At 44.2% G+C, this 26,853-nt stretch overlaps 1 protein-coding gene across 4 annotated transcripts in view; it reads right to left on the reverse strand.

Annotated features, from left to right (window-relative positions):
• nrxn3b (neurexin 3b) overlaps positions 1-26,853 on the reverse strand; it is a 335,382-nt gene that overhangs the window by 35,178 nt on the left and 273,351 nt on the right. For all 4 annotated transcript variants that reach the window (XM_085371806.1, XM_085371807.1, XM_085371805.1 and 1 more), the window contains 3 exons: positions 15,466-15,637; positions 2,230-2,319; positions 330-640 (listed from right to left, as the gene is read on the reverse strand). In XM_085371806.1, coding sequence (XP_085227932.1) covers positions 330-640; positions 2,230-2,319; positions 15,466-15,637 — 573 coding nt within the window. The remainder of the gene's footprint in view (positions 1-329; positions 641-2,229; positions 2,320-15,465; positions 15,638-26,853) is intronic.

Genomic DNA, 26,853 nt, shown 5'->3' on the forward strand with positions numbered 1-26,853 from the left:
CAAGATTTATTGGTCGAAAGCACCAAAAACTACTTGGTTAGGTTAGATAGAAGATCATAGTTTAGGCTGAAATACACCCTTTAAGTCATCACTGGCACAAAAAGATGTCTTGACGGGTTCTTTGTGAGAAGCCTTGAGCAACCTTGTGCAACACCAGCTCCTTTGACAGGACAACACCAGTGACAGCGTGGGAATGGGAAAACTCTAACCATGTGCAGAGTTCTTGAAGATCTCTACGCAGCTTTTTCAAATTTCCATAAATCACTAGAATGTCTACAGGTAACAAACAGTTCTGCTGGAAACATCACCACATACACCCTCTCCCTTACCTGGATAGTGGGTGGTGAGCGCTGTTTGCGGGTGGTTGTGGTAGACAAGGTGGTGGTAGTCTCTATAAAGGTGGTGGACATCTCTGGCGGTACCGAGGTGGTGGTGCGCGCCGCGCCCCGGCTAGTGGGGACGTCGCCCACCAGCCGCACGCTGCCGTTCACCTTGATGTTAATGTGGCCCTCGGCGGCCATGTTGAGGACTTTGAGGCCATTGTAGTAGAGGCCGGAGAGCTGGCCCTGGTAGGGCCGCTTCCGGTCGTTTCCACCGATAGAGATAGTGGCCTGGGTGTTGAAGATCGTCAACTGCCGGCCTGGCGCGGGAGGGAAAAGCGTTGATAAGCTTAAGAGATGATAATCTAATGTAACAATAACATTAAACTTTCATTGCAAGACAGATGCGGTGATAGAGAACGTTTGATGAAATGTCTTGTTTCCCTGATTAAAAGAAGTTGCAGATGGTTTTCAAACTGTAATGATGACGCAACCTGGCTTTGTACTGAAAAAAGTATCTACAGCTGCCCTACTTTTTACCTACTGCTGAGCACATTTTGTACAATAAGTAGATTTCAAACTGCTGCTAGAGCTGAAACAGATACACTTGTCACAGCAGCAGCAGTGTTGTAACACTTTCCACAGCTTTGTTGTTATTCTGTGGACAAAAGGGTCTCGAGCAATAAGTACAGCATGTATATGGGGAATAATGTGCAATGCCCAGTTGCTACAATTCATGTGATTTTCATTAGGAGAAGCCCAAATATCATTATCAAAACACACTGCTCATGCATTCCCAATGAAAGAAAAGCACAGCAAACTTTCACAATGCAGGAATCATAATTAAAAATCTCCATTGTATAATTTACAGACACATAACACCGCAAGCCCGCTACATTTGTTTGTTATGTAATACATAATACATTAGGTATGAAATGGCAGGGGCAACGTTCATATCACAGAAAAATGAAATAGCACGTGTGGAGTCATGCATGCAGCGGTAATGGGATTTTTTTTCCAAACCTGCCTTGTTTTACAGTTGTTAAAGGGACTTTATGATGAAGTTATGCTGATGTTTATGTGCAATGAATTTTAAAAGCAGTTTATGATATTTTTATGATGGATTAAGCACCAGAAAAAACAAAGGGGGAAACAGACTTCTTCTTTTTCTGGGAAAATCCCCACAAAACGTTCAATACGAACAAGGTGCTGGTTTTAATCTAACGACTGGAAAAGAAAAAAAAGCACAGCTCTATCAGGGCACAGTGCACCTTGGCAGGCGCGCTGTGACGCTTTGCCGTCAAAAAGGCTCCAATTAGCTCTCCATCGCCAAACAAGTGAGAATTTTATTGTGTTTGATGTGTTTAAGTACAATCAGATGAATTACAGCAGGGAGAGGCACCTGCTGTTTGGAAAGTTTTCAGGGGGATATGCCCACTGATTAATTTGTTCTCAAACATTGCAGAGGATTTGAGCCAAGGGAGTTAATTCTCCTCTCAAAACAATCGGCCGACTGTTGCGGCATAGATAATAATGCATAATGCCTCCGCCTAGTCAATTTTGCACAAAAGATTAGCAGCACTTGATATTTCATATCTTGTTGTTGCACTGTTTACAAAATCACTTCCCAGTCCCTTTAACTAGACACCATGGTTCAACTTTTTTTTTTTTAAAGATGACAATGACAGAAAAAGGGACAAGAAATAATAAAAAAAAAGCATCATAAAAACTGAACCAAAGGGAAAGGACGAAAAGGCTAAAAACACAAACAAAATAAAACAAATTGCTTTGGTTTACTGGTTTTTTAAAGGGTTTAAGGGATGGTTATTCATTCTCAGAGGTTGAAAGGGAACAAGCCGATGAAATGACAGAAAATAAAGAACATTCTAGAAGTTCGATAAAGATTTACCTTTGTCCTGAAGCCAATCTTCTACTGGCCGGGTATATTTGAACGGGATTTTCTTATTTGCCATTTGATAGCGCTCAATGTCGCTGTTGCCTTTAAAGTTTGAAAGTTTAACAAACAGCTTCAAACAGTTGGCAACAGCAACAGACATCACACATTTATACAGTGGTTTATGAAGAGTTTTATCTTTGTTTAGAAATATTTATAAAAGCTTTATGATATATATGAATATATATGTATATTTCTTTTACCCCAAAGTAGCGTTACTTTAGTGGAAATTTTTTAAAACTCATATTTATACAGCACACTCCACACACAGCAGCAATGAGGAAAAACAAACTGTAGGGAAAGAAAAATCCTGCAAGAAGAAGTCAAAACACAGGAAATGCATCACATCTACGTCATTTTACATAATAGAGACAAAAGGAAGGAGATCAAGTGGTTAAAAAGGCAGACCTGCATAAAGCGCCTTTCTCTGAAGCAAATTGGAGGTAATTTATATGCACTAATTCTCCCACTGGACACCACCTGCTTTCACATTTCAAGGGCCAAGGAACGATTTGGTGGGGTAGCTACTTGGAGGGAATGAGTGTGTAGCAGCTTTTGAGGGGAAAAGGAGGCAACGTTAGATGAGGAGGTGGTAATTTGAAGGAAGTAATTTGAAGAGGGGGGGGGGGGGGGGGGGGGTAGTCCCACAGTGACACAGATTTGAAGAGGACAATGCATACAAATGAGATCATTACTGACATAGTGGGAGGCTTTTTGGGTTCAAAGAAACACCAAAAGAACGCAACCACCTCTTCTGGGAATGTTCCTGTTGGGCTGGAGGTATATAACAGTAGTGTAATAATAATAGCCTCACTTATGCAGGGAATCTGGAGCCTGTACTGAGTATTTCTGGCATCATTTACAAATTTCCTTTGTGAATGTGCCGGGATGCAACATTTTGTCTGACAAACAGGGATCCTCTCCCTTTGAAAGGTGCCGCGGATCTGTCGACAGCGAGAATGGAGACGTACAAGTCCGTCTTCAAACATTTTGAGGTCTAACAAAAGAGACGAATGGCAGTGTGATGTCACTCAGTATCCAGAAGGAAAGGGATTTGGAGGAAGAAAGAAGAAAGGCACTGGCACTGACTCATTTACAGTATAATACAACTGAAAGGGCAAAGCTTCACCTGCCAGTGTGTTTAGTTTGGAGCTTTTGAACGTGCTTACATTCACGCCCTCGTTCTGACACCCGCCCGGGTTGTATTTCATTTTCTTTCTTGGTTTGGCAATAAGCTACAAGTCACCACTGCTCTGACCTGCTGACTAAACTTCCATAACATTACGCGCGAACGCGTCACAACTGCATAAAACCGTGAGCTCGTACCAGTTTCCCTTCCCTCTCTCTTTTCTGTCTTCCTTGCGTTCTTTGCTACCTTTCACAGAAAAAAAACATCCAAGTGCTCAGTTTACAGCCAGCTGGGATGGAGTGTATATATGGCTGCAAGGGACCTCAAGGAGCTAAACGAATGTTTCTGCAGTGTGCCAGCAGGTTAATCAGCTACTAGCAGGACTCCCTCCCCATTCCTTTGATCTCAAGCAGGTTTCAGGTGGCAGCCAAATACACTCTCCTCTGGACAAGGGCCACAGAGGGAGGCAAGATGTTCGTGTTTGAAATCAGAGGACGCTCGGAAAAGGTTTGGCGTTTGATCGAGCGAGCCGGGAAACACGGGGGGAGGGTGGATGAGTGCCATCGACAAATAATCTCTTCGCATTCTTTCTGCTTTGTCTTTTCCATAAAGTCTCAAACGTAGCCTCACGTCGTCCTTTAGACGAAGTGGAATCACGAGACTGAGAGGAAGACGGAGAAGAAGCTGTAAGTTTGCTGTGCATTGCTAATGGCGTGGTCTCAGGTATAGCTCTTACATTGTTCTAGGTGATTAATGAGGTGACAGTCCCCACGTAATGAATACACCACCAGCTAATTGTGCAACTAATGAGAAAATTCTCTCTAGTTTGTCAATTTGATATTCAATTTCTAGAGGTGACTTCAGAATGGATGACCTTGCCAATAAAAGCACTACTGTTTATTAAAAAGTCAGTCTACTAAGGGTTTCAGTTTTTCCCCCTAAACATAGTGGACAGATATTTCCTGCCAGTGCACTGAGGAGAGAGACGAATGAGCAATCTGACATTATAATATGTCTGATGTTCTTTAAAGCCAGAGAACCGGTTTCATTTTCAGTCAACGTCCATAATGAAAACAAGCAAAAGAAAAACTGTATATTTGTAGGGCGAGAAACAAACACCCATCAGTACGGACAGGTATAGAATAGAATAGAATAGAATAGAATAGCCTTTATTGTCATTGTACAGAGTACAACGAAATTGGAGTGCCACTCCCTTGGTGCAAGTTTCAATAATAAATGTAAAATATAAAAAGTACAAAAAAAACAATCGTAAGTACTCAAACAATAGTATGTACAATATATACAGGATAGCAGCATTAATATGATGACAGTATGAATAGCAGCATAATATAATGGCAGCGAAGGTGGAGCTACTTTGGAAATGGGTTACAAAAGGGCTTGCAGAGGCAGCAGCAGCTCTGTGATCAGCTGATCTTCCAGGAATCTTACCTTAAATTTGCCAACCTTAACTCAAGCTAACTTAGCTATGTTTGCTTTGGTTTTGGTATTAGTCAGTCGAAAGCTAACCCAACCAGGACACTTTCATTTTGCTTGTACAGGAAGGCCGCCTCATGGGTGAGTTTGTCGTCCGTCTCTTCTCTCTGTGTTTCTGCAGGGCCTTAAAAGGTAAAGTGTGATAACACCACACAGCCCTTATAGAGAAGACCAGGTGAATATAAATATTTACGTATGTTTATCATTATTATATTATTTTGCTGCGAGCTTATGCGCACGTTGCCGGCTTTTACTTCGGCCCCGCTGCATGCCATCACTGTTTTTTTCCTCCTAGCCAAAACAGTGTCTCGGTTTTTTCCCTTTGGTGGCAGCCATTCAGTCAACACAAACACTGGCACGGTGACAGTCGTCTGCTGGTCGGTTGCTTCGTTCTCTGCAGTTGGTTGCCAGACTAATCTCACCGGGGTTCCATCACAGGGCCAGTGCTGAGAGCGCATCAAAACTGTGAAAATGGCCACCGTGACAGGCTCCTGGCATTCTCTCTATTTGGGGATGTTGAGTACATTTGATATAGTGTGGCCCTGTCCAGAAATCATCATTCCACAGCTCAACTCCACAGCTCGCCACCGCAGCCCCCTGGTAATGAATATCTCGCACAAGCCACCTTCTTTCCCATCTACACCTGACTTTCATCTCTGTTTCTCCTCCTCGCTCCCTGGTTATTCATCCGTGCACTCAAGCTTTTTTCCATTCTCTCGTTCTCTTCGGCACACTGTCCATCCAGCAATATTCCAGCTCCTTCATCTGCTCCCGCTATTCTCCATCTCCCAGACTCAGCAATCAGCTCTCTTTGCTCTTCTTGGCTGAATCCGGCCTCTACAGCTGCAGCCACAATTTATCTACTTTTCACTCACTTTCTCTTCTTCTGTGCCCGTCTACATGTCAGCTCTTTCTCACTTTTTGTCGACGTATTCCATTAAACGCTTCTGTATTCCTTCACCGGTTGCACTTCTTTTCTATTCACCCACGTCCCTTCTTTTTCTCCTGCACGCCTGCCCCCGATCTTCCTTCCATTCTCTCTCGGGCGTCAGACGAAGCCAGGGAGTAAATTCATCATTTATCAGGTCGCTCTGAAATTTATGGTGCTGAAAAGATGAATTAGATTGGCGGCTTGTACACTCGGCTTAGTCTGAGTTGTGAGAGCGACAAAGATTGTGTCTCAGATAGGGCTAATCATGTTTGGCCCCGGGGACGCGTGGGGATTTATCTCGCTCCTGAGGAATTGTTTTGTCTGTATTTCAAGACAAAGATTGGCAGATATTTTGAAACCGTGCAACTCATTGTGTCTGTTTCAGGTTGTGGGAGTCGCAACATTGTGCGCATCAGCGTGTGGATGAAAGTAATCGTGTTTTCGAGCGTTCGTGTGTCTGAAAATGAACACAAGGCTGTTCTGGCTATGACCAACCCCCTTGTACCCATCACAAATGATGGACCACACACAAACACGCACGCACACGGACATACTTTCCCCAAGGCACTAGCAGAGTAGTTAGGCCAATGGTCATTCATCTGAGACAACGCCTGGACCTCAGCCAGCTCGAGGCAACGTGCGATGCACAATCTCCGCCTGGCTCGGTCTAATAATTCTTTGATTCAAAGATTCGAACTCACGCAAATTAAAAAAGAGATCATGTAATCCGAAATCAAAGAGTGCAGGGATTCGGAGTGTTATATAAGGAAATTGGAAGCCTCTCACTAGACAAAGACAAGTCCCTGCAGTAATGTGGGTTGTCACACAAGTACACAGGACTGCGAGAAAGATGCGTAGCCACGATGAGCACCGACTCGAAAAAGGCGGAGAAACACGGATAAAAAGGAATTTGAGGACAAAAACAGAACAGAGATCTGAGAGGGCACTGTTAGAGGGGGAGAATAATTAGAGAAAGGAAGACAAAAGCAGTCAACGCATACATTCGACGCCCACACGCAAACACGCGCGCGCGTAAGCTGCCGAAGCCTCGTGGAAACGCTCCAGTGTGGGATCAGAGCGGGTGTACTGTTATAGAGAAGAATGGGGCTGTGAAGTGCACAAGTTCTTTTCTGTCTTGTTTCTTAACACAGGTTGCATTAAAGTGTGGATTTTTTTTTATCAGTGAAAGCAGTTTTGTTTAAGTCACCTTTGATACTGACAATATCAAGTTCTGAGCGCTTGTGTACTGGGCACGCTCAGCTTGACACTAAGGTTATCCATCCTATCTCTCTGTACAGCGTGCACTGCCTTCCATGTTTTGAGCAGACCTCAGCAGAAATGGAAGAAAAGACAGTTTAAATTATTGAAACTATTTATTTATTATATTTTTGGCTGTCAGCTATGGTAGCACTGAATGCTAAATAATGAGACGGGAACAAAGGAGAACTAAGCTGAGAGGAGAGCCCAGTAACACTGCAGAAAAACAAACAGACAATCAGACAGTGTGTAGCAGTTTGCATAATTCATTCAGTTATTTAATAAAATGTTCCTGTTCTTCAGCCGCGTGTCAGAATTAGCTTCACTGCCTGTGTTTAATCTTACTGCAAAGGGAACCCTTCAACCTGTTTGCTTCACTGGGAGAAAGACGGGACCTGTTCAGGGTGGACGCCGCCTCTCATCCTATGACAGCGGGGATAGGCTGCGGTCTCGCAGTGACCCCGAACTGAATAAATGGTTATGATTACGGCTGGATGGATAGGAGATAGATACCATATCACCCCAATAGAGCATGTCGCTCCCAGGCTACTGGCTTACGTGTGCTTCTTAGGATATTTAGAAGACGAGGCTTTCACGCACCTCTTCCATGGAACCAGCTCCCAGTTTGGATTCAGGACACAGACACTATCTCTAATTTTAAGACTTAAAACTTTCCTTTTTGCTAAAGCATATAGTTAGGGCTGGACCTTTTTACACGTCTCTGCATTTAATCATTAGTTATTACAAATCTCTGCCTCCCCTCAACCCAAAAAGGTCACAGCAGGGCCACCTGGCTCCCTGAGCCTGGTTCTTATGGAGGTTTCTTCCTGTTAAAAGGGAGTTTTTCCTTCCTTCTGTCGCCGTGCTTGCTCATAGGGGTCATATGATTGTTGCAGGGTCTCTACCTTATAATACAAAGCTCCTTGAGGTTACTTTTGTTGTGATTTGACACTATATAGTAAAATGATTATGTTATTATTTATATTTATAATAAAATTACAATCTAATGCAATCCATTACATTTCTGTACCATACCGGCTTACTGTGACTGGTTCTCTTACAGTTAACGATGGTAATATGGCTTTAGCATCAAAGTGCAGGGATGCCAAACTCAGGCTACGTCCACACGGGTATTTTTGAAAACGCAGATTTTTCTGTGCGTTTGCGCCTTTCGTCCACACGTAAACGCCGTTTTCGGTCACTGTAAACGGAGATTTTTAAAAACTCCTGCCAGGGTGGAGATTTTTGAAAACTCCGTTTTTGCGTTTACGTGTGGACGAGGAAAACGGAGAAAAGGCAGCGTCAAAGGTGTGCGCCTTTTTTGACGTCACACTGTGCGCCGGGTTACTGTTTCGCTGAAATGAATTTCTACCATGGCGGACGTAGACAAAATACGGTTACTGTTAATTGTTCTCTCTGCAGTGTTTAAATGCTTACATACACACACACAGTTACTGTCCTCCACACATACGACTCGGTTCTGCTTCTATGCCCCAGCTTTGTTTACTCTTTCCCGCCGAGGCTTCTAGACTTCTGATTGGCCAACATTTCTACACGGTTAGGAATATAGCGCCACCTGCTGCTCTGGCATGTTCATAGCAGCGTTTTCCTTCATTTCTGCCTTTACGTGTGGACGGGATTATTTTTTAAAATGAAAACGGAAAATCTCCGTTTTTAAAAATACCCGTGTACATGCGTCACATTCAGCTTACTTTGATCATAAGTGGGCCGGACAAGTGAAACTCGCCTTTCTGTCAGTGTAAAGATGTTTAACTATACATTAAATCCCTCATATATATTAATATAAGAAAAAAGTGTAATTTGTGTAGAAAATGATAGACGTCTGTCAGCAGAGTTTAAACTGACAATCTTTAACATAAACAAAAAAACTGAAGTTAGCTCAGTGCCTGGACAGTCCTGTCCCCTCCAGGCGAGGAGGTGTTTATCAGTATGAAACCCATGAAAGCACAATTAAAATATGACAGGCCCTTCTTCACACTTCCCACAATTCAGTGGGCCAGATTGGAATTTATTTTCTGGACTGATCCTGGCCCCCGAGCCTTATATTTGACACCCATGTTATATTGGAACACGCTACCACTCAAAAGTTTGTGTTCACTTAGAATTTTCCTTGATTTCGAATAAAATAAATGAATATACAAACGTGCACTTAATGACAAATTAAGTGCACGTTTTAATGGAACATGTACGTAGGAGTACAGACGCCCATGTTCAGAGATCCTCACCTCCGGTGTTCAAATAACACTTACGTGATGTAAGCTCATCATTTGAAAAATTCTAATTGATCATTATAAGAATTCGTAACCAATTATTCTGGCGCAGATGAAAACTCTTCAGCTCATTAAAGAAGGAATGAAATTGCCTCGCTGAGTGTCCCCCACCCAAACTTCCTTCCGAAGCTCATCAGAGTAACGGCTTTCTGTAACGTTATTCCAAAGACTGAATCTTACAACAGCTTAAATCAAAACAATCTTGTGGCTGCTGCTTAAGGAAGATTTGGTGCAATTTCATAGTCAGTGTTAAAAATGAGGCTGAAATAAGCAAAGAAACACCAAAGTTGTGGAGTTATGAAATCGTCCGTTATTTAGAAGCACGTCATGCTGTCAGAACTGGCTGCTGCCATTTGAAGTGAATCCTAATGTCTCAATGCTTTTGTTGGCCAACTCTCTAAACACTGTTGTTAAGACGTCCAATTTACACACCTCAGGCCTATTTTGTAAGCGGCTCTGACTGACAAGCAAACCACCAACACCTTTGTCCTCATCTATTCCCCCACCAGGGAGAGGGCATGCCCAGATCCGGTAACTGTTTATTGAGCGGCCTGAGAGCCTCGTGGCAGCTACTGCCTTCAAGTTAAGCATTAGAAGTGTGAGAAGGCAGTCGATGAGTCTGGACCCTAACATGTAATTACTCACGAGATGACAACCCCTTTACAAAGGAGGGAGGGCGAGGGAAAAAAATCAATCATCGTTGAATTACTATCACTGAATGTCCTGCAAATTACCTGTGCAGAAGAGAAAAAGAAATTACCACGCATTCGATCCGCCGACCTCAACTCCATCTCAAGACAATGGCAGGCGGACAGAAAAGGGAACAAACCTCAGTGGGATCGCTTGAAAGAAATCCACAGCTAAACTTCTTTCTGCTGTGCATTCCTGAAGCGGAGATGTAAACCTTAACGACCATTTAGCAGTGACTCCTGAGCTTTGCTGGCTTTGGATCACAGATTCCGGCATACGTATTGGCAGAAGCTAAGGAAACAAGCACTGCAAGCTTATGCAAGCAGGCCCTTTGAGGTAATTATGAAGGTGGTAGGCGTTCAATTCCTATCCCAAACTGATGGCTATTAAAGATGAAGAACGGTCGAACTATTGCGCGATCCACAGTCGGGAACATAAGGGACATGACACTACCTCTGTGCACAAATCGCGCCCGCTTCTGCCTGATTAATTCAATTTCTTCATCGAGCGCTGCGCACACGCGAGCGCCAATGTGTACGCCACGGAGATAAATAATAATAAATTCAAATTCAAATTTTATTTGTCACGTACACAGTCATACACAGTACGATATGTAGTGAAATGCTTGGACAACTGCTCGTGACCTAAAGAGAACAAAAAAGGAAAAGGCTATGAATAAGATAGGAAATAAATATGAAAAATTAAAAAGGGTAAATTTAACTAGGAAGGAATAAAATATAAATTAAGGTTAAAAATGAAATAACTGTACAACACAAATTAGAATGAAGGGTAAATTTAACTGGGAAGAATAAGATAAAGATAAATATATAAATTAAAGTTGAAAATAAAATAACTGTACAACAAAATACACAATATAGAACTATATAAGAATGTATGAAGAAATCTAAATATAAATAAATATATACACAATAACAGCAGCTGTACAAGTATTAACCGGAAATGAAGAATATAGTGACCAGTGTTGTGCAAAACCAAAGTCCAGAAAGTCCAGTGTGTGTGTAAGAACCATATGTGTGGGTCAGTACTGTGTGGTGGTGTGATTGAGAGACCGTATCACCTGCGGGAAGAAGCTCCTCCTCAGTCTCTCTGTGTTGGTCTTCAGGGAGCGGAATCGCTTTCCTGACCTCAACAGAGAGAACAGTCTGTTGTTGGGATGGCTGAGGTCCTTCACGATCTTCCTGGCCTTGGTCCAGCACCGCCTGCTGTAGATTGAGTGCAGGTCAGGGAGCTCGGAGCGGATGGTGCGCTCAGCTGACCGCACAACCCTCTGTAGAGCTCGTCTGTCCTGCATGGTGCTGTTCCCGAACCAGGTTAAGATGTTTCCCGTCAGGATGCTCTCTATGGTGCATGAGTAAAAGTTCCTGAGCACCTTGGAGGGCAGTTGGAAGTCTCTCAAGCGTCTGAGGTGGTAGAGACGCTGTCGGGCCTTTTTCACCACGGTGTTGATGTGACAGGACCATGACAGGTCCTGCGTGATGTGAACTCCGAGGTATTTGAAGCTGTCCACTCTCTCCACTGGGCACTCGTTGATGACGGGGGTCTGGTAGTTCCTCTCCTGCTTAGTGCTGAAGTCCACTATCAGCTCCTTTGTCTTACTGACGTTTAGAAGGAGGTTGTTCCTCTGGCACCAGTTCTCCAGATTCCTAATCTCCTTCAGGTAGGCCGTCTCGTTGTTATCAGAGATCAGGCCCACCACGACGGTGTCGTCAGCAAACTTGATGATGGTGGTGGAGCTGGTAGTGGCCACACAGTCATATGTGTACAAAGAGTACAGCAGGGGGCTCAGAACACACCCCTGGGGGGCTCCAGTGCTGAGAGTGGTGGAGGCTGAGACATGTCCGCCCATCCTTACTGCCTGTGGTCTGCCAGTTAGGAAGTTGGAGATCCACTGACACATAGATGAGCTGAGTCCCAGATGCTCCAGCTTGGTGGTGAGTGTGGAGGGAATTATGGTGTTAAATGCAGAGCTGTAGTCTATGAAGAGCATTTTAACATAATTCCCCCTTCTAGTGTCCAAGTGAGTGAGTGATGTGTGGAGGAGATGAGAGATGGCATCGTCTGTGGAACGATTTGGACGGTAAGCGAACTGTAGTGGGTCCAGTGTGTCTGGTAGTGAAGAAATGATGAAGTCTCTGACCAGGCGTTCAAAGCACTTCATCACTACTGAGGTGAGGGCTACAGGGCGATAGTCATTGAGAGAAGCAGGGTGGGGTTTCTTCGGGACAGGAACAATGATGGACTCTTTGAAGCATGTGGGGATCACCGACTGAGATAAAGAGATGTTGAATATCTCAGTGAACACAGGAGCTAGCTGGTATGCGCAGTCTCTTAGGATACGACCTGGGATGCCGTCTGGTCCTGCTGCTTTCCTGGTGTTCACTCTCTTGAAGGCTCTCCTTACTTCATGCTCGGAGATGACGAGCACGTTTCCGGTGCTGGCAGTATCTTCCTGTCTGCAGCCGTTAGCGCCGCTAACACTAGCATTGTTGGAGACCTTAGCTGCAGCCTCGAAGCGAGCATAGAAAGCGTTCAGCTCGTCTGCCAGAGTCACGGCCGCGTTCGTCATACCGGTTGTTGGTGCTTTATAGTCCGTTATTGTCCTTAGTCCCCGCCACAGGCTCCTAGAGTCACTCTGTTGGAGTTGTGACTCTAGTTTCCTCCCGTAGCGCTGCTTCGCCTCTTTCACCGCCCTCCGCACGTTATATGACGCGGCTTTGTACGGGTCCATGTCCCCCGTAATGAGTCCCGTGTTGTAGGCAGCGGTGCGGGATCTCAGAGCGTCGCGGATGGTTTTATCCACCCACGGCTTCTGGTTGGGAAACGTTGTGATAGTCTTTGTCTCCACGGTATCATCCGCTAGTTTCCCGATGAATCCCACAACCGCTTCCGTAAACACGTTGACGTCATCGTCGGAGCTGTTTCTGAACATGCCCCAGTCTGCGTCATCGAGTGCGTCCTGTAACGCGGCCACCGATTGATCCGTCCAGCGCGCGACCTTCCTCTGAACCGGAACTTCCTGTTTCAGCCTTTGTTTGTATTTTGGCATGAGGAAGATGGCGGCGTGATCAGATTTGCCAAACGGGGGGCGGGATTGTGCCTTGTAGCCGTCCTTGACCGTAGTGTAGCAGTGGTCCAGTGTCCTTTCACCCCTGGTGGGGCAGGTGATGTGTTGATAAAAGTTCGGCGCTGCGCGTTTGAGGTTGGCGCTATTAAAGTCCCCCGTCACAATAAGCGCAGCGTCCCGGTGTTGTGTCTGGTGCTGTGTGAGTGCCTCATGCAGCTCGCATAAGGCGGTGACCGTGTCCGCTTGTGGTGGAATATAAACGGCACTTACAATGACCGATGTAAATTCCCGAGGTAGATAAAAAGGACGACACATGATGGACAGTAGTTCCAGATTTGGTGTGCAGGAGCGTGTGAGAGGAACAACGTTCGCACTGTTGCACCAGTTGTTGTTCACCATTAAACACACGCCGCCTCCCCTTGACTTCCCCGAGTCCCGTGTCCTGTCCATGCGGTGAACCGAGAAGAACTCGGCCGGCTGGATGGCGTGGTCCGGCACCGCTGGGTTCAGCCATGTCTCGGTGAAGCAGAGGAGATTGCAGTCCCGAATGTCTCTCTGGAACTTTATCCTGGCCCTGAGGTCGTCAAGCTTGTTCTCCAGTGACTGGACGTTGGCGAGCAGGATGCTAGGCAGAGGTGTGCGGTGTGCACGAGCTCTCAGCCTGTTCCTGACGCCGGCTCGCTTCCCTCTAGGCCGCCGCCGCTTCCCTTTGTTCTCCCTCGAGATCTCACTCGGCTAGCTCGGATCCGGAGTTAAAAACTTCGAATTGTGAGTACATTGTAAACCAATAGAAACAAGAGTGTCACTGTCATACCTAATGTACCCAATGGTGATGATTTTGCCGATTTAGAAACGCTGAAAACTAACTTAAAAAACAAAGACTAACTTAAAAAACAAAGACAAAGAAAAAGTGGTCGGAGCAGTCGTGACGGCAGCCGACCTCACCGGCGCCATCTTGTGTGATGTCACTTGTGTGCGCGCTGCGGAGTTTCTCAGTATTTCGCAGCGTTACTGCAGCTGAAATGCGGTTATGAAACCCGTCCGACCTTATCTGCTCAAAGAAAAGCGAAAGACAGCCGGCGGCAAAAGAAAGCCAGAGACAGAAGAGATTAACGTCACCTGCGCTGGCACTGAACCAAACCACAACAGCGTGCCAGGTCACGCCAGGAGAGGATGCTGGCCTGTCATCGGTGAAGGCAAGCAGGCAAAAGGAGCATGCTGTAGGGCTGCTGAGACATAGTGAAAGGGATCGACTCATATTTGCTGGCTTCCTACGATTACGTGGTATCAACATTTCTGCATATGTTTTTTTTAAAAGCTTTCAGAACAGAATATCTCAATTATTGATGCGTGATGGCTTCTTAGATATAGCCGAGCTCATATCTCAAGGAAATTTAACATTGGCTTTTTAGTCGACATGTAATCCTGTACATTCTCGTCCTACCAGTGCGGCACAATTGTTCCACAGAGATCAATGACGTTTCATATTATCTTTTGTCATTCTTGGCTCGACTGCCACTTTGTTCCCATGTTGTCTCCCCGTGTGTCTGTTCTGTTTGACCAAGTGAAATTGAAGAGGAGGGTAATAGGAAACGAGCAAACAAAGGTAGCTTCTCCTAAGCCGGCTGACATGGAGACACAGATATCAAAGTTGAGGAGAGCCAACTCAATTTAATGGACTGTTAAGTAGAAGCAGGAGAGGATTTTTTCCCCTCCTTCTTTCCCTCTCTCACACTCTCTCACCTAGCTAGCTGAGCAGCACATATCTGTTCCAAATGGAGGGAGTGCCTGAGTCTCCAAATGGAGCGCGCTCCGTTTGATGACCCTATTTGTATTCTGCTGGTGCGCCGCTTCTGCTGACCTGGGAATGAGAGATACAGGCAGGCAGCAGCTTTATCTGGCCAACAGGCCACCCTTGGTTTCTGCCTTCAGTGCTCTCCTTGCCTGCCCACTGACCGAATGTTGCGCAGTTAATGCGTCTTGCAAGACAAAAGATTTCAAGCTCGTGTCCCCCCCCTCCCGTGGAGCCAAGCGTTATCGTGTTTATTGAAGGGTTTTGAAGCACATGTTACAGTACGAGTATGATGTTGGCCAGGTGATGGCCACATGCTTGTTAGTCATCTCACATATTTTACCCCGGAGAGCAAGTGAAGGTGAATCCTTTCTTCCTGCTTGTGCCCTTTGCATGATGAAATAGATGGTGTCCAGTGGTTTTAAAGCTATTACTACTAATTTACCTTGAATTACTCCAGAAAGGATTCATTGGGTTAATAACAGAATATCAAATAGACTGAGTTAAAAATGAGGTCGGTACCTGTGGGAAAGTGCTCATTGACCGGCCAGTTGTCCACCTGCAAGGTCGCATTGCCCCCGTTCCTGGTGAACCGGACCAAATGGTATTTGCCATCGTTTATCAGCGTGTTTACCTCCTTGACGCTGATGTCCACCGTTCCGATGTTGAACGTCACACCTATTTTGCCTTGTTCCTGAAACAGACACAAAGAGCACGAAAGAGTTGGTCTGACGCCATCAAACAAAGTGAGCGCTGCTTAATAAATGCAAGCGATACGAAATTGTGTGGCACCGCTGTCAGCGCGAGATGAATTTGAACCGCAGATTCCACCCACATGTATTGTTGTGCCGTAATGAATTAATTATACAATAAACTAACTGTAAAAAGTTCAATAAAGCTACTTGGATGAATGCCCCCGGCTGGTGCTAATGGTGAACTACTCAGAGAACCTGAGGACGCTAGCGCGCTACGCTTCATTATACCACTGTAATGTGATGAAAATAGGCTGCCAGCAGAGATTGTAATGATGAGTAATGCTCCCTGCAGCCTGTCACCACAAAACTGGCAGGACAGATGCTTTTTCTGCCGCGGTCCTTACAGAATGCATGAATACCATATGCTTTGTTTAGCTCTTAATGCTAAACCAGTTATACCATGTCCGTAAATCGTGATGCCCCCTCGTCATTTTCTGATTTCTCTCCCCTCGACCCCACTAATTTTCACGAGCTGCCAGAGTGTGTTTTATTGTGACTGCTTGTGTATTCATGGTCATGCAGGCGTTACAAGCAAAAGGTTTTAAAGCGGAGGCAGGGCTTGAGTGAGTGGCGATGGGGAAAGGCTGTGTTTTCTGTGTCATTTGTTTTAATCCCCCACAGGGAATCTCTCAGTGTAATTACCTTCTTTAGAAGCCCAGAGCAGTGGGACTATTTCTCATAACAAAACCAAAATTAGGAAAGCCTGAACACAGAGCAGACACATATTGCTAATTGATCAGCAGAGACACTGGCCCTGCATGGCTGACTGTGACTATACAGACCCTGATAATGTCAGGCTGAATTTGACAGTGCTCGTCAGTGTAAAGGCGCTGCAGGATTGCTACAAGTTAAATGACACAACACTTAAACCTGCTGACCTCTATTTAATTTTACAGGCTCTTCATACCTAAGAGGAGCACTTAATAAGGCCAAGCTATGCTTGATGCAGTTCCTCTTGCTGTAAGTGAGACTATATGGTGAGACTATACCACCCGATTACCAAAGGAAGCTTCACTGTACAGTAAAACAGGAAGCGTGTCATGTTTTTTCCCGGACACATTTTGCTATATTAAGTTAGTTTAACAACAAATCAAACAGCAGTGTGTCCTCATGCTGTTTGGTCAGATGTCACTGGAGCAGGTGCCTTAATGGCTGTGATTCCATTTCAGAGAACCACAAAGTCCACATTACCAGGTTGGAGGTTTGCTGTTGGATAAGCTGCTGATTCATCTGCTGGGAGAATGTGGATCATGCACTGTCGAGATCTTTTTTTCCCCACTACTTGCTTTTTACTTTATATTTTACTTGCTGGTTAGATGCTTAAACTACAAACGCCCCACTCACACAGACCTTGGGACCATCTGACAACCACTTTCAAGTGGCCGTTGTAGGTTGCAGGAAGCTACCATGAAATTGATTGCTAAAGACTGGAGTTTAACAATCAATTTCATGAGTAAAGTCTAGAGACCAATCAGTGAACCTCTGTTGCTAGGGGGTTGCTAGGGAATTCTACAGCCAGTTGTCAGTGGTTGTTGGAGGTTGTGGGCAGTTGCTTGTAATTACTTTGGTCGTAAGTGAACTGCTGTGCAGTTTGCATGGAAGACGCCAACTCGGTAGCAAAGATGCACGAAATAATCACCAAGCAGTAATGAAATTGTGAAGAGTGTAACACAAATTAAAGATGACTGCAAAAACGTACAACCACAGGAGGTTTTCAGTGCAACACACTCCGAGCAGCCTGACAACAGCCACGTGACTGAAAGCTGCCACGACTCACTAACTGTTCTCTTGGTCTTAATAAGGTCGGGGTGAAGATGATGGTTAAACTCCAGCCCTTCACAACAGTCATCCTGCTTGCTGAAAGATGCCCAGCTGAAACATTCATGTTATGACCTTTCCCTCTGACAATGCCTTGTGTGTAAGTGCGATGGAGTTGGACGAAACAGTATTAGCTGACACCCAGGGCAAGAGAACAGGCTGAAAATACACATGACATCAATAGGAAATTTTAAAAAATACTTTCTAATTAAGTTTGTTTTTCATCTTCTTAATTCGAGCACCTTAAAAACCCTGGAAGAAAGCAGGCGCTTCTTTTGATTTCTGTTAATTAAGGTTCCATTTTTATTTCTTAGCCTTTTTTAAGTGCACAGGGCAGGAGTTGTCATGATTCAAGGCGCGGAGCATCCTCCAGAGGAGCCTTTCGAAGTTTTAAAAAAGGTAGAAAGCCCAGAAAATAGGCAGCGAATGAACCCCCGCAGTGACTCTGCATACTGTAGTTTCCTCTTCAGCTCCTTTTAACTGCCAAAGTGGTCAAAAGACACTGAACAGTATTCACTGCCACGCTCACACTTACAGTTTAAACATCCTTTATCTATTCATAAAAAGAGATACAGAATTTCAATGTGCTTGAGACCGTAATGGAAGGAACGATGGAGCAGCTCGGCTAATAATGGAAAAACAATGTCACCAAAGACACAAGAAAGCCATCTCCTAAAAGCTGAGCCCGGGCGCAGAGTAGGCGAGCAGAATACCTCAACGCGCACTTAACTTCTCTGTCAGAGAGCTTGTAAATGGGCTCTTAATTTAAGCAGTTGTCATTAAAACTTAGTGCAACACTTCCAACAAAAGTGTGTGTGGGGGCGCACGTGTACGTTTACGCACGCTGCTTATCTGACAGCAAATACACATAATCCGAGCACCGAGACGAGATAAGCACACGCGTCAGTATGCAGATGATTTAATGTGACAAGGTGATGCTCGGCGTGTCTGTTGTACCGTGAAAAATACTACTAAAGCATCGTGGCCTTCCTGACTAAAGACAAGACCTTTCCCTGGTATGAAAAAACAACATGTCTGACGGGCCGAGCGCATACAAAGCACAGACAGAAACATCAGCGCTAGTACATCCACTGTGACCTTCAGAGGCTCTGGCAGCCCTGGCTCTCCTGCGTAGTCGCATCAAAGCCACATCAGCGACCCACTAATACCTACAAACAAAGACAGATCGTCATCCCCCCGGCCCCTGTACAAACAAACAGCAAAACACAACAATTGTACACCTTTGTAACTGTTGCTGAGCGCCTCCGGGCAGTGCAAAGAAGGAACTGTGTGTATTAGCGCGTTGCAATGGCACACCTCCCCGTTTCTCTCTCTCTTCTCTATCTGCACTACTCCCAGTGTCCGGCCTACCCTCCCGCCTCTGCCACCGCCGCCCACCCACCTGCCCGCCCACCCCCTGCGCTGCAGCAGTGTTTGATTGACAGATCCAATTACGTTTTTTATTGGCCTGTCGCTCGCGAGGCGGGAAGGCACTTCATTGTCTCCCGAGCAAAAGGAGAGGGAAAAAATGGCTATTGTTCTCTTAGTGGAAAAGATGATGGCCGGCTATTCTAGGTGTAAACAAATGATGCGCGGAAAATCACTTCCAAACCCGCGCGCGCGCTCAAATGAAAGCGGACGCCGCCGCACGTGCACACGGACTCGCGGACGATGAAGTGTAACCTCACAAAGAAAAGAATCTTTAGTGTCTTTAGTGTCGTGTTAGAGGAAAAATACAGTGTAACAACATTTAGTTGTAACAATCAAATTACAGCAGTATAGTTGTAATTTACTGGTATGATGCGCGTAAGCCCTTTTATAGACTAACAGACTCCCACACTCTTTATTTAATGTCAGCCACAAACACTGACTGCTCGCCGCTATAGGATCAAAAACACGATTATGTTTGCAGTATACGTGTGTGGGTCACTTAAGGCGTACAGTATGTGTGGGCATGTTGTGTTCACGCTCTGTGTAACTAAGAGTGATAAATGTAATTCCAGGCGAGCGAATGCACCCCTCCCTCCGACTCATCCCTCCGCTGCGAGCTAGCCTGAGCTCAGCACGAGGATCTCCGGCGTTCCCACGTGTCCCGGCACACACTGACATCAGTAATCAGGCTCGCTGCAATCCAATTCAGGGCCGATCAATGCCTCCAACACATGGAGCGCCCGGGGCAGAGTGAAGGAGAGAGAATCACTCAAGGCAGCGGTGGGCGAGCCTGCAGACAGCCCTCATCAGACAGCTGCTGTACAGGAGGACGAGCCGCTCACAATAGACGCCATCGCCCGCTCGCTGAATGGTCATTCTGTTAAGCTACAAGCCTGAGACAGATGAATACATCTGACAGCCATTTTATGCAGGTGATATGGGCAGAATAAGCAATAAGCTTAGCTGTGCTGGGGAGGAAAAGAAAGATGGAGAAAGAAATGCATAAAAATAAGTAGTTATGACCCAGATATCTTCTATAAGAAGATGTGCACTGAACGCACTCTGAGGTCAGACATTGTTATTAAAGGTGGGGACCTGTCTCAATACAAAAAGATAAGATAATCTTTATTAGTCCCACAATTTGTTTTGTTACAGCAGAAGGTGGACAGTGCAAAGTTACAGTAGCAAAAATTAAGAAAAAACACTGGAATAGGATGATAAGAATAAGAATAGAACAAAATAAAATGTTATCAGAAAAAGAGAATTGTAATAAAAAGTATCGCATTACAATCAAACCCTGATTGTAATCTAGTACGGGTACAGAGCAGCTGTAGCGGGATGACTCCAGCAGATCTATATAAAGGCTCATTTGGGAGGGAGGAATATCTGATACCAGGAATGTGAACATGTCCCAGGGTGGGAGTTTGGGTTACATATCCCTCTTTTCATCTGACATCAGCGCTCAAGTTAGCTTTCGCGGTCAGAGGCCAACAAAACTGGATCATGGACGCAGTGGAAGCAGAATCAATAGAGTGGAGAAGCTAGCACATGCAGGATTGATGCGCCTGGCCTTCCCACTGCCAAAGCCATTTATCGTCAGTAATTGACAGAGATAACTCATAGACGGCGCGGTGATTTGTAGCTGTCTATTCTTGTGCACATCAAGCTCTAGTGTCAGAAATTTGCTAAAGGGTAGGATGTTAGAGGCAGTAAAAGAGAGGTTTGTGTGTGCGAGTGTGCGCTGGCCTTTGCAGCTAGTCGTTTCTTCATGTACAGAACGCGCTGACAACTCGACAAGCCTTGGGCTTGTCAAGAGCTTGGCATATTTTTCTGTGGTCTTGCAAGCGCTGTTGGCGAAATTGAAAGCCCTAATTACATAAAGAATGTCTCTATTTCTACAATAGATTAAATTGATTAGGTCTACAAAGCAAATCACACCTAGTTATGAAAAATAATTTAGAAACCCTGGCACAGCCACACTTTCTATTACAAAAAAAAGCCAGAAAATGGTTGCTCTACCTATTACAAACATTCAAGAAAACATATTATCTTCAGTAGCATACATCTGTGAAAATTATATTAATCTGAAGCATGTTTCTATGTAGGGCTGCCACAAACGATTATTTTGATAGTCGACTAATCAGATCATCATCCATTGGACGTAAAACGTACAGCTTATTGCACCAGCAGCATCTGCTCTTATATAACTATCATTAGCTTACAGCTTTAAGTGTTTCAGGTCTGTGCTAACTAAAAATAAAGACAAGATGATAGTTTATTAAATTTTAATGAAATCTGCAGATTGTTTCGGTGAAGTTTAATAAACTCCTTGCTATCTAAACTATAACAGGACACCGGAGTAAACTCTGAGCATCTCACACTTCTGATGATCAGCTGTCTGCTTGACGTTTATTCAGCTGTGTAAAAACTATAACTTTAATCTCAGCCAAACCGATTTACTCAGGAACAAATAAAATACTAAAAAAAGCCAAACAATAACATTTTAAGTTATCTAAGTGACTTATATGTTTAACCTGAGTAGTGAAAGACGGCGGTGGGTTTGAAAACGATTTGCCGGGAGTCCGGTGTTCTCACGGCTCTAGTTAGCCTAGCCCCCGGCTCGCTATCGAACTGGTGGGTAACAGACGTCTCCGAAAACGTCGGAGCGCTTTTGAAAATATGCGGTGTCTTGATAAACTGAGCAGATATTTGAGGTTTACACAGCTACATTCTCGCCTGAAAATATGTTAAACGTTTATTTTGTGACCCAGAAAGAATAATAAGAGTAATATTAAAACTTACTAGCTGCCGCCATTGTTGGAAACTGAGCTGGGCTGCGCTATGAATTCTGGGACACAGCTGCTTCTTCTTCGGGGTTTAACGGCAGCTGGCATCCTTGTACATGCAGTGCTGCCATCTTCTGTTTCAGTCCGTTATTACACTCTTAAATCCTGCTATTATTCCTGCGTCTTTTGGGATCTTACAAAGCTTCAAACGACGCGTCGACTATTAAATCAGTCGTCGACGATTTTGATAGTCGACGTAATCGTGACTAGTCGACTAATCGTGGCAGCCCTATTTCTATGCAGAATAAGTGTCTATCTAGAAAATAGCAAAAGCAGCATGATGGAGCTGCTAAAATGGTTTTCCATGTATCCAAAGCATAATGTATCATATCCCTATGTGCCAGAGAGCTTCACTGAGCTTCACTGTTCCAAATTCAATAACACACTCAGCTTACTGTTGGCATCAACATCAGAACAATAAATGCACTGAAAAGCACATGCTCTCATACACTGATCAGGCAGAACATCAGAACCACCTGCCTAATGTTGGTTGAGTTGGTTCCTCTTTTGCTTACAAAGCAGCCCTGACCCATTGAGGCATGGTCTCCACCAGACCCCTGAAGGTGTGCTGTGGTACCTGGTAGTGATACCACAGACTTCCTTTCTGATCTGATACCAAGTAAAATTCAGGGTGGTATCGACGATACTGATCCGATACCGATACTTTGTACAAAAACTTTTTATATTATTGCTTCATAATGATTACAGGACATCAGACTGCTTGTTCTTATTGCTTAATAATGCAGAATTATCATACAAGAGTAAAGCTTGTGTGAATTACACAGACGAACAAGTCCGATGGTTAAAAGACCCATCAGGCAACTGGGCAAACAAACCGAAACATTTTGCCCTGTCTGGTCACAATTTGACCAAAATGTTAACTTTTAAAGGATTTACTTAAACAGATGTAAGTACTGGGCAGCTATTTGTTTTGCCCGATTCTCTGTAAGGGGCACAGAGCTTTGAATAAGAAAGAAAGCTCTGTTTTTACACAGGACATGCGGCTCCTCGTGGCAGCGCCGCGTACGCAGCGCCGCAGACAGAAGAGCGCCACAAATAGGATCTAATTTGGGATAGATCTATTCTACCGTGGAGCCGAATAAAACACCGCAGACACGGTTTTACTTTCTCATATTAAAAGCTGCAGCGTCCGGGCTTCCTAGCTTTGTACAGTGACTATTCAAATAAACATTCCTCTGAAAACTGTGAAATTTCATAAATGATTAATTGGCTCAAATGTTCATTCAGATGTTCATAATTGGCTGCAGAGCTGTTGTGCGAGGCCGAGGGGAGGATACCACGTGCAGAGGCCTGGGTGCCTCTGAAATATTGATCAGGCCTAAAAGAACCCTGAGGTCTAACACAGGCTGTATCTCACACCTGAGAGAGCCAGAAACTGCTTAATCGGATGGACAGGAACAAAATGGCTTCCACCTTGCGCTACTTAGAGCTACTGTAATTGCCGGGATTATACCATAGCGTCCATTAGCCAGCTGGTTAATGCCCAGGAGTGCCAGCTAATGTTAGCCCAGACTGAGGAGGAAGAGACATTGCATTTTTAATATAAACACAAGCAGCAGCGTTACTGTGGAAGGTAATGGCTTTGACTTCAGCGCTCAGGCTCAATGTCAAACTCTCTTCCGCGCTCTTTGATCCTCTGCTGCAGAATATGAATCGCGCAGGGTCAGCCTTATCAATTATTTACACCCACTCTTTCTCTATTTCCTGTTTGTCCGCTCTTGTGGCTGTAACTTGCCTTGACACTAATGGCGGACGGCCTGGTGAAAACATTTATCAGTGTTACCGCAGAGTCCTCTCGAGTTCTATACTATCACTTTCAGCCTTTTGGAACTTAGAGTACTGACGGTGCACTGATCCTAATCGTCACCGGCGTGCTCTGCTGCCTGCGACAGTGCTGCATTGTCTCAGTAAAGTGGCTGCACCTCAAAGAACCTTTGGCTTCTGCATCTTTGCGCTACCAGTGAATATGTTGCTCGTTATCTGCATAAAACGCTTCTGTTTAATATCGTTTCAGGTCTTTTTTTACATTTAGCAACTCCAATCAGGCTGATCGGTTCTGCTCTTTGACCTTTGTCCTGAACCTTGTGGTTCCTCCAGAATAAACTTTTTTTTCTTGTGGTTTTTACCCTAAAAGGATTAAATCATGCATATCAGAGGAAAAGCCTCGAGCAGCCCTCATTTCTTTATATTTTGCTACGAATAATCGGTGTTTGGTATGGCCGCCTTTATTCTTCAATACAACCTGAACTCTCTTAGTCAAGCTTTCATGTAATTTCCTTAATTAGTCTTTAGGAAAAGTTCTCCAGGCTCCTTGAAGGACATTCAAAGCTCTTCTTTCAGTCTTGGCTGCCTTTTGTTGCTTTCTCTGTTAACATGATGCTGCGCTGCTTCAATAATGCTGCAGTCTGGGTTCTGGGGAGGCCAATCCATGACTCTCCATGCTTTTACTACACTGGCAGTGTGTTTGGGATCATTGTCATGCTAAAAAATGAAGTTTCTCCCAGTCAGACATGAGCTAAAAATGTCGACTTGAATTCATCACAACAATAAGAAGCCACTGATTTTCAGTTCTTGTCTAATTTGGCACACCTCAACATTTTCTCCTCTTTTCCACAGTCATCCTCCCACTGAGACCATTTCTCATCATCATCATCATCATCATCATCATCAACTTTATTTATAAAGCACTTTAAAACAACCACAGCTGACACAAAGTGCTGTACATTGGAACTGTAAAATAAAATTACATGAGATATAAATAAAAAACAAATAAAAGAAGAGTGAAATCATTAATTAAATAACTACTGCATTAAAAAAGAAACTAAGTCTCACTGAGGTTAAAAGCCAAGGAATAAAAGTGGGTTTTAAGACGTGATTTAAAAGTGGACAGTGAAGGGGCCTCTCTAACATGCATGGGCAAATTATTCCATAATTTAAGAGCCACGATAGAGAAGGCCCCGCCCCCTCTGAGCTTCCTCCTGGATCTCGGTACCTCCAGGAGCAGCTGGTCAGCTGACCTGAGAGACCGACAGGGTATGTGGGGATGAAGAAGCTCAGAGAGGTAAGGCGGGGCAAGACTGTGTAGGCATTTAAAAACAAACATAAGAATTTTAAAATTAACTCTAAAAGACACAGGCAGCCAGTGCCTGTGCATTTCTGATGATGGTTCTGCAGACAGTAGAAACTAAAGAGTCAGGTGCATCTCTCAGCTCCTGCATCAGGTCTTTGCTGGATTTTATTTCTTAAGGAAATGACTTTCGGATGCTTTTTATCTGCTTCACATACTTTTTAGGCCTAACGCTTTTTATTTTGTCCTCCACTTGTTTCCTCTAAATATTCAAGGACACACTGCACATCATGCTGAGATATGCCACATTTTCAGCTAATATCTTTTGGGGAATCACTTCATTGGTAAAAAAAAAAAATCATTTCATGTCTGTCAAATTTGCCTGTTTTATCTTTTGGCATTTATCATAGATTTATAAAGAAAAGGTTGGAAATTGAAAATCGATTCTTTGCCAAGTTGTCTATTATATGTAGACACAACTGTGGTTCATCACTTAGGTTAGGCTTCTTTTTTAACGTTAGGTCAGCGTTAAGTGCCAAACATACAAACAAACCTCTGAAATTGTGCTGGTACGAGGTTGTATGTAAAAGTAGCCGAAAGACCTAAATATATAGAAACGAGAGGTGTTTCAAGACTTTTGCACAGTACTGTACTACACTACATCTATGGAGAGCAAAGCTGAGAAAGAGTGTTGTTCTGTTTATAGTCAGAGTAACACACACACACACACACACGTTATTATAATGCAGACTGCATAATTAAAAGCGTGCTAAACCACAGAAACACAGTAAAACTTCTGCCATTAATTTTCATCTGCCTGACCTGCTGCTGCACTACTTCATTCGGACCATTACGATGCAGCGTGTGCTGGACTTCAACAACATGTAATCAGGCCATAAGCAAAAGCAATGGGCCTTGGTGCCCTACACAAACACACACAAACACAGAGTCTCAACACTACCACGGTTGTGTTCATATACTTCCTGGACTGCTTTACAGCAGCTGTTAGGAAGTCGCCGGACATAAATCGGGAGCTTACTTGCGGATTTACTCAGTTTGGGTTCAAAGTTACCTGATCAAGTGTCCGTAACAGAAAAAGCAGGTTTCATATGACCTCACACTGCACATGTGGGGCCACGGGGTCCCTGTACACCACGGGCTTATTTAAAAGAAGGAGAAAAAAGTCAATGAATGGGATTTGTGCTAGATGGAATAATATGCTGTGAAAGTCCATTAGGGACTAGGCTAATGAAATTGAAACAGCTTGGTGATCAAATTAGAATCTGTTCGGCAGATATTTAATTTAATGTGCTGCTGAATTTGAGCACTTTCAATTTGGTAGCCCCAGAGTGAAAGTAGCATACAATAAATCAAGTGGTCACACAATTTACCCTACATTCTTTCCTCCCCTCATTTTTCCAAAATGAACGACTTTCTAATGTATTCACAAAATGCCTACCCGCTCCATTTTCTCAGACAGAAACAGGCTGAGCGTTTAAGTCGAAACAAAAACGAAACGAGATAAAAGACATACCAGACTAAAACGGGGGGAAAAAAATCACAGGCAAACTTTATCTTTGACCTTTGTGTTTTCCCCACAGAGAATACCTTGAGTCACAATCGCATGCATCGCTGCAGCTGCTTGGTAAAGAGTCACGGGCTGAAATTATTTGAATAGACACACAAAAGATTTTAGCTTGTTTGAAGAGCTGCTCTCCGTATTTTGCACGCTCTCCTTCCCATGTCTCGGGTAATATGCAAAAACAAAACCACAACTGTGACAAAGAAAAAGTGTGTGTGTGTGTGTGTTTTGGGGGGGGCAGAAGCTATTTTAGATAGCTGCAGTCCCAATTAACAAGAAGGACGCTGATTATTGGAGCAAGACAGACAAATGCGAGACTGAGGGGGAGGCTTATTATTACACAGACGCTCATATATCGTATATAACAGGACGGAGACGCTTGCTCTCTGT

This window comes from Diplotaxodon limnothrissa, linkage group LG15 (genome assembly GCF_057381915.1).
Source record: "Diplotaxodon limnothrissa isolate DT_005_m linkage group LG15, D_limnothrissa_male_GT1.1, whole genome shotgun sequence".
Classification (NCBI taxonomy): Eukaryota; Metazoa; Chordata; class Actinopteri; order Cichliformes; family Cichlidae; genus Diplotaxodon; species Diplotaxodon limnothrissa.